Source organism: Anolis carolinensis, chromosome 4 (assembly GCF_035594765.1).
Source record: "Anolis carolinensis isolate JA03-04 chromosome 4, rAnoCar3.1.pri, whole genome shotgun sequence".
Taxonomy (NCBI): Eukaryota; Metazoa; Chordata; class Lepidosauria; order Squamata; family Dactyloidae; genus Anolis; species Anolis carolinensis.
In genome coordinates this window covers 102,286,834-102,294,919 of record NC_085844.1, presented here as the reverse complement: position 1 = coordinate 102,294,919, position 8,086 = coordinate 102,286,834, and the positions used below count along the sequence as shown (strand labels likewise).

Sequence of the window (8,086 nt, the reverse complement as noted above, 5' to 3'; positions counted from 1 at the left end):
TAGTTGAAGGAGACTTGATAAAGTGCATAATTTCTGCACCCTGGTTGAGGGAAGAGGTAGTTTTGTGTACTTTACAGGATGACAGCAGAGTTATAACGCAAGCACACCGGTGCACTGGTTAGCTGTCCTTTGTGCAGAGATAAGCATGTTATCTGCCAATTACAGCTTTGGTTGAATCCAGTTAAATGAAGACCAATTGAGAAGCTTTGAAATAGAACCAGTCAGGTTCCTTTCCCTGAAACTCTTTGGACACAACCCAATTCTTTTATCATGTTATGATAAGCATCCTATCCTTTCATCGGTCGTTCTTAAAAATTTACCTCAAATAATATTCTCTTTTGGGCCAATGTTACAAAGTATTGTATATCGTGTGTCTCTATCGCTTGCATTGGGGTCTTTCGAACGGTTCCACAAAGTAATGCAAGCGTTCTTGATGATGCACTTAAAGGCTTTCTCCCCCCCCCCCCCACATCTAGTACCTTGACCAACAGAAGACATTGAAGACTTGAAAGCAGATGGAGCAACATTACTCCCAATTTTAAAAAAAATTTAAAAAATTATTTTGGGGCAAAAAAATTACGAAAAAAATTAAGAGACATAACGAGAGTAGGGCTACAATGCTTCGAATTAACAAGCTTGATGGGCCGTGATAGCCCGCATCGGATACTGGATCAAAAAGCGGGATATAGCCGATTTTAATCCGATATAAGATTCATTACAATTTTTTGATCATGCCTACTTTTTTATGTTGGTGGTTTGGGTGCAACAATCGCAATGTCCACATGTGAAATTCCCTTTGATGGATCTTTTCAGATCTGTGTCAGGTATTCTAAGGTCGGAATGAATCAATATCTCTCTTAAATGTTTGGATCTTCTATGAGCAATAATGGGTATCTCCTGACAGCCTGGAATGTCTTGTATGAGATGCCAGTGTCTGGTAATGATCTTATATATATTAGAGGTCTGTGTTGTCAATGTGAGGGGACAAATGATTATAGTGTTTTGTTTCTTGGGATGATATTTAAGTAAAGTATTTCTGTCGGTTCGCTGTGTTTTCTGAATAGCTAAGTCTAGTATACTTTTTGGGTATCCTCTTGCTTTAAGTCTATTTCTAAAGGTGTGTGCTGTTGTGTGATAATCCTCTTGTTTGCTATTGTTACGTTTGAGTCTTAGCAATTGGGAGTAAGGAAGGTTAGATTTAAGCGAATGATGGTGAAAGCTCTTAAAGCGTAAGAATATAGTTAGAACCTTTAAGAAGGGAAAGGCTAAAAGACTACATAGTGATTGCCTAAAGAATTACTGTTTAAATCCTGGGAGAATTGGATTTAAAAGTAAATTGTCCTGTTTATGTTTCCATGGCAAAGGAACTACGCTTATTTACCTCACAAGTTACAAATAAACTGTTATCGTTTCTCCTCACTCAAAATGTTGTGTCTCTCTCTCTCAAAGTCCTAATATACAAGGAAAAGAAGCTCCTAAATACATAAATGGTGGCAGCAATCTCTGCAATTCTGACCAGTTGAAGAAAGTCCTCCCTCCTGTATGTTGTTTTAAAAAACCCCATCCTCCAAAGCAATCCTGCAGGGGTTGGATTTAACTTGGGTACTACCAATTGTGCACCCCTGTTTAAAGTAATTTCCACAACCACTGCTGACTGCAAAAATATTAATCACATCCCATTACAGTTGCATGTGTACAGATCTCAGCATTTGCAGAGATGTAATGTAGAAGTGTAATGTCTTCCAAGTTCCAGGACACAAGCAAACCTCATTTAGTTTTAGAGATTCTTATTTTTTAAACTGAATTTTGCAAAAGCAAGAAACATATTGCACGCTGTAATAAATTACACACAATGTACAATATATATATTTATACACATTTGTGTGTGTGTGTATATATACACATATATTGACAACAGGATTGCAAGATTTCATCTGATCTAAGCAATCTGCTCCCAAAATCTAGAAAATGGCTTTGTCCAAAATTATATAGAATTGTTTCAAGTGTTCTAAAGTTGATATAAAAATATAATTTCCCTAAAGAAATGTCAAAACATTTTGGTCATCTGTGATGAGTAATTCAGCCACCAATGTGCAAACCACAGGGAAATATTGATCCCAGGAGAACTAATGGCTGGAAGTTCTTTCCCATTGAACTCCCTTCCTTCCTTCCTTCCTTCCTTCCTTCCTTCCTTCCTTCCTTCCTTCCTTCCTTCCTTCCTTCCTTCCTTCCTTCCTTCCTTCCTTCCTTCCTTCCTTCCTTCCTTCCTTCCTTCCTTCTGTTCTTGTATTGAAACTATAATATATCATTCAATACTGAAAAAATCTGGAGAAAAAACAAAGTTTATACAGAGTTATGTATCTCAAGGAGACATATCATGATAGTCTTTGTGCAACCTTGCATGTAATGTATATTTTTGAACAGAGCTCACAAACAACCATGCTAAAACACTGGAGTAAAACTTTAGTTTAACTATTAGGTGTTTGTTTCATTTTTAGTCATCTTCCTTTTGATAACCCTGGAAACAGCTGCTTGTCGACACTTCAACTAAAATATGCTGTCTGGGAACAAAAACCTCCAAAATAAAAGAGTATGACTGAATGTTGGGATTACAAGTAACACTTTTGATTTCAGTATCTTCAATGGTGAAGACATCTGCCCTTGCATTTTGCTGCTCTGCTGCTGAGAACGCACGCCCAGTATGGAATACATCTTACCACGTTAAAACAGTGGATGTAGCTCTTAATGAGACATGCCGCATTATCACAGTATGTCTACACCCAACATCGCTGAAGAATTATACTGTTTAGCCAGTATTACACCACCTGATATTCGCTGGGAATTAACAGTCAGCAATGAAAAAACCAAAACATTGACATCTCCAGCTCATCCTGTTTGGATATCAGCCTGCATGCCAATGCCTTAAACCAAGAAACAGCTTCCTAAGATCTAGAGATACTCGTAGAAACACCTCAGCAAGCAAGAGTCCAAAAGTGGCAGGCTAAAACCTGGAACCTCAACCCATGGCTGATACTGGATGAGAGACTCCCTCCTGGGCACACAAAAGACTGGGCGACTTGGAAGACACTGAACAGGCTGCACTTTGGCACCACAAGATGCAGAGCCAAACTTCAAAAATAGGGCTACAAAGTCGAGTCCACAACATGCAAATGTGGAGAAGAGAAAACTACAGACCACTTAATACAGTGGTTCTCAACCTGAAGTCCCCAGATGTTTTTGGCCTTCAACTCCCAGAAATCGTAACAGCTGGTAAACTACTGGGATTTCTAGGAATTGTAGGCCACAAACATCTGGGGACTCCAGGTTGAGAACCACTGACTTAATACAATGTGGTCTGAGCCCTGCCACATGCTCAATGGAGGACCTCCTTATAGCAATATCAGAGGCACTCCAAGTGGCCAGCTTCTGGTCAAAGGAAATTGAGCATAATGCCAAGTTTTAAACTTTGTGATTTTTTATACATTATAGTTGTATTCTCAATTTCTTCTCACACGATAAATAAATACACGGTTTTAGAAAAATGTTATATGGTTAGTATAGCGGAAGTGACAGTTCACAGTTTTGATTAACCCTAGAAAGAGTCCTTTCTTATATCTTAGGTGATATAATCAACTCTAAACAGAAGTCTTATTATGTGTTTATCAATGTCTATTTAATATATTCCATTTATCATTTATTCCTTTTTTTTAACCTCTTGTCTTGGTATTTTGTTTAGTAGCAGTATACAATATATTACACTAAACAATGAGAAAGCAAAACCTCAAGAGACCACCGTGGTACAAGTCAAGAGAGCAAAGTCATTTTCAAGCAAGTAAAATAAAGCTAATGTTCCCCCCACCCCAAAGTTGCATTTTTAAATCTTTAATTAACAATAATAATAATAAAAAGAGGAACGGGGCATATCAGGGTCAGTGGAGCAGGGGGAAGCACTGGAGGAGATGAAAGGACGGCAGCAGAATTCTTGAAGAAACAGAGTGGCTTTGGTTGGCCAGCGGAGACTGTCCAAAAGGGGAGGTTCTTCTACTGTGTAGCAGCAGCAGTAGCAGCTTGGGCTGAGAGAGAAAAGAAGTTCAGTTGAAAGTAGGGAGGAAAAGCAGGAACGGTTCCTTGAAGTCCCTCATCCATGCCAGCATACTCAGTATGCTAGGGATTTCATTATCTGAAACCTCTGGAATCAAGGCCTCTTTATTAAAAAAATAAACAATGAATCATGAGAGAAGAAGTATGCTTCCAGTTGTCCCTGCAGAGAACAGATAGTTCCAGTTTGTCACTCATTCTCTTCTCTCATTTCTACGATGTCCGTCATTTCCTCTATTTGAGGCATGTCAGTCATTGCTGAGTCTTCACCTTCCGTCGCGGTCTCATTATCATTCCTCTTCTTTTTCTAGGTTGAAAAACAGAATATGGTGGCAGATTGTAAACCAAGACAAAACACATAATACAGAAATGTCAAAGCCTAATTCTTTCTTGATTAGTAAACTTTTCTGAGCTGGTCTACTTTAATATAAAGAATATGTGATATTAAATGCAAGTTTCTCGGGCTCTAAAGGGAAATTGGCAAATGATTCAAGGAAAATGTTTGCATAAGCTCCTTCCATCCACAACTGTACAATTTATTTACAGTACAGTAGAGTTTCACTTATCCAAGCTAAACGGACCATCAGAAGCTTGGATAAGCGAATATCTTGGATAATAAGGAGGGATTAAGGAAAAGCCTATTAAACATCAAATTACATTATGATTTTACAAATTAAGCACCTAAACATCATGTTATGCAACAAATTTGACAGAAAAAGTAGTTTAATACGCAGTAATGTTATGTTGTAGTTACTGTATTTACAAATTTAGCACCAAAATATCACGATATATTGAAAACATTGACTACAAAAATGGCTTGGATTATCCAGAAGCTTGGATAAGTGAGGCTTGGATAAGTGAGACTCTACTGTATTTATATTCCGCCCTTCTCATCCCGAAGGGGACTCAGGGCTCACATTACACATATAAGGCAAACATTCAATTCCTTAACATAGAACAAAGACAAAACAAACGCGGGGCTCCGAGCTGGCCTCAAACTCATGACCTCTTGGTCAGAGTGATTTGTTGCAGCTGGCTGCAGCTGGTTGCTCAACAGTCTGCGCCACAGCCTGGCCCAACTCCTGTTGGGTCTGTTTTAAATAGAATGAAGATTGTTGGGTTGGGGGAGATAGTTTTAAGCCCCAGGGCCCTTTCCATGCAGCAATATAACCCAGAATATCAAGGCAGAAAAATCCATAATATCTGCTTTGAACTGGGTTATCTGAGTCCACACTGCCATATATCCCAGTTCAAAGCAGAAAATGTGGGATTTCATTCACCTGTGTGGAAGGGGCCTCAGAAAGCAGGCTGAAGCTCATGTGAGTGAATGCTCCTTCATACAAGCACTTCTTCAAATATGTCAGCGAGAAGGTTCAGCTTGGTGAGAAAGGCTCTTTCCCCTGACACCAACCATTCTATGTACAGAGAATATTTTACATGAGGGGCAATCACCTAAATGACAAGCAGAAATAGGTCCCTGTTGTAATTCCCCTTTTGCATTGGAGATCCTCACATGAAACAGAAGGGAACGGACCTTCTGTTAAGTAGGGATAAAATGAAACCAGAGTTTAAATGACCCACCCCCAAACAACAATAGCATGATCTCAAGCTTAGTTGAAATTAATTTTCATGGAATTCAATGCAAAGTTATAATTCTTTACCTGTTTCTGATAGACATAACAAGCTGCTATTGCAACCATGGTAGATTCTCCTACAAAGCCAGCTAGAAGTGATCCTACTCCCAGGGTGGCTCCATGAACCCTAGAAGGATTAGAAATAAAGAAAAAGAGATAATTTCTATTACTACCTCTTACACAAACATAATCGTCAGTCATTGTGTTGGTAAAAGTGCTCAAGACTTGGCTGTTTGGTTGTGCATTTAAGTAAATCAGATCTAATTTGCCAAATAGTCACTGTTGAATGTTTTTAGGCTGAATGTTTTTATGTTGAATGTTTTTATGTTGAATGTTTTTTATATTGTGGAATGATAATTTAAATTGTAAGTTGTAATTGTAAGGAGCACTCTGGTGAAGAGCGACTAATTAAGAAATAAAGTGAAGTGAAGTGAAATATAACAAAGGGCATTAAAATGATAGACCCTTCCAGATAAAACTTTATGCTTTATACTGTACTAAAATAGAATAAAAATAATTTCCTTATTGCCTGTAACAATACTTTCTGTTAACATTGGCTGTGATGTCATAGAATGATTGTTATGAATCATGATGCAATCTTCACCGTCACTACAGTGACTTGGGGGGCGGGGGGTGCAGAGGAGGTTCCAGACCAAGCACAATCCGAAGACCTCAACAGCGGGTATAACATGGTACATGTTACAATGGCTGTGAAGGCAGAAGAAGGCTGCGACAGATTGAGGAACCACCGTCGTCGTGTTAACTACCTTCACTCTGTGAAAACTGTATTCATTGGCTGTGCACTGATCTCCACACATTAAAAAACTCAAGCACAGGCATCTTCCAAGAACTTGGAAGGCCATCATACTCAGATAACGAGGGATTGCCTAAATAAGTTAGAAAATTGAAAAATATTATGTTCCTGGTTTCAAAGTGTTATTTTCTGTTTAATTGTGCGTTTCTTACTTTGAAAGTCATTGTTATACTAAAGAAACTAAGTTTTTGTAACTGCCACAAACTATCTTGTATTGGTTGAGACTCGATGAGATATTCATTGTAAAACTATAGAAAAATGTGCTGCAGGTTGTTCCGCAAAAACAAAGTTTTTGCAGTTTAATAAACTTTTCCCATGTGTTTTTTTTATATATAATAGAATCAATATATATGGCAGACAAACATCAGTGTTCTGGAAGAAGCAAAGACCACCAACTTTGAAGCCATGATTCTCTTCCAATCTTACCCAGGTTTGACAAGCAAAGTGGGTAGACATGTCAAATATGCGAGAACAGGAGTAGTCAGCTGAGTAGAAATGAAAGGGAGTTAAATTTGTGATGGAGGGATCAATGCAAGGCTCACACATCATGTAGGACCAAGTACAAAGAGATTAGCAGGGAGAAAGAAGAGTAAAAAGATAGTCTTACTATCACTTTTTATTGATCGCCTATAATAAAATTGTATCATGGATGCTGTTATAATCTAAACACTAATTCGATTATGTGGTTACCAAAAAAAAATGGATGCCTATAAACATGTTAGGAGCCTCTGATGGCCTAGGGGATAAAAGCCTTGTGACTTGAAGGTTGGGTTGCTGACCTGAAGGCTGCCAGGTTCGAATCCCACCCGGGGAGAGTGCGGATGAGCTCCCTCTATCAGCTCCAGCTCCATGCGGGGACATGAGAGAAGCCTCCCACAAAGATGGTAAAAACATCAAAACATCTGTGCGTCCCCTGGGCAACGTCCTTGCAGATGGCCAATTCTCTCACTCCAGAAGCAACTTCAGTTGCTCCTGACACGAGAAAAAAAGTGTCCTAGCTACCATGCAAGCTCATGCAAGGTATGCCTTCCTAATCTTTTTCCTGTATTTCAGCCATTCCCGAAGCCAAAAACGATAGATGGAGCCCCTGGTGGCGCAGTGTGTTAAAGCACTGAGCTGCTGAACTTGCAGACCGAAAGGTTGCAAGTTCAAATCCCGGGAGAGGAGTGAGCACCCGCTGTTAGCTCCAGCTTCTGCCAACCTAGCAGTTCAAAAACATGCAAATGTGAGTAGATCAATAGGTACGGCTCCGGCGGGAAGGTAACGGTGCTCCATACAGTCATAACGGCCACATGACCTTGGAAGTGTCTACGGACAATGGCTTAGAAATGGAGATGAGCACCAAATCCCAGAGTCGGACATGACTGGACTTAATGTCAGGGAAAACTTTTACCTTTACCTTTTAAAGCGGTAGAATGTAGTCTAATATTTGAGTAAATAGGAATAAAAAAGACCCTCTTTATTCAAAACAAGGTGTTTGCAACTCAAAGGGAACATTGCATGGAAATACATTGACCACACTGGGGCACTGGGGAGGAAT

The 8,086-nt window shown here is 39.2% G+C and overlaps 1 protein-coding gene across 2 annotated transcripts in view; it reads right to left on the bottom strand.

Annotated features, from left to right (window-relative positions):
• Positions 1 to 1,855: 1,855 nt before the first annotated feature.
• ankh (ANKH inorganic pyrophosphate transport regulator) overlaps positions 1,856 to 8,086 on the bottom strand; it is a 165,178-nt gene continuing 158,947 nt past the window's right edge. Inside the window, exons 11-13 of one of the 2 annotated variants that reach the window (XR_010005725.1) lie at positions 5,760 to 5,859; positions 5,379 to 5,550; positions 1,856 to 4,405 (exon numbers count right to left, since the gene is read on the bottom strand). Coding sequence is in view for 1 of the 2 variants with exons in the window: in XM_003219797.4 (XP_003219845.1) it covers positions 4,289 to 4,405; positions 5,760 to 5,859 (217 nt within the window). In the remaining variant the exon portion in view is untranslated. The remainder of the gene's footprint in view (positions 4,406 to 5,378; positions 5,551 to 5,759; positions 5,860 to 8,086) is intronic. The other variant, XM_003219797.4, reaches the window with a different exon arrangement.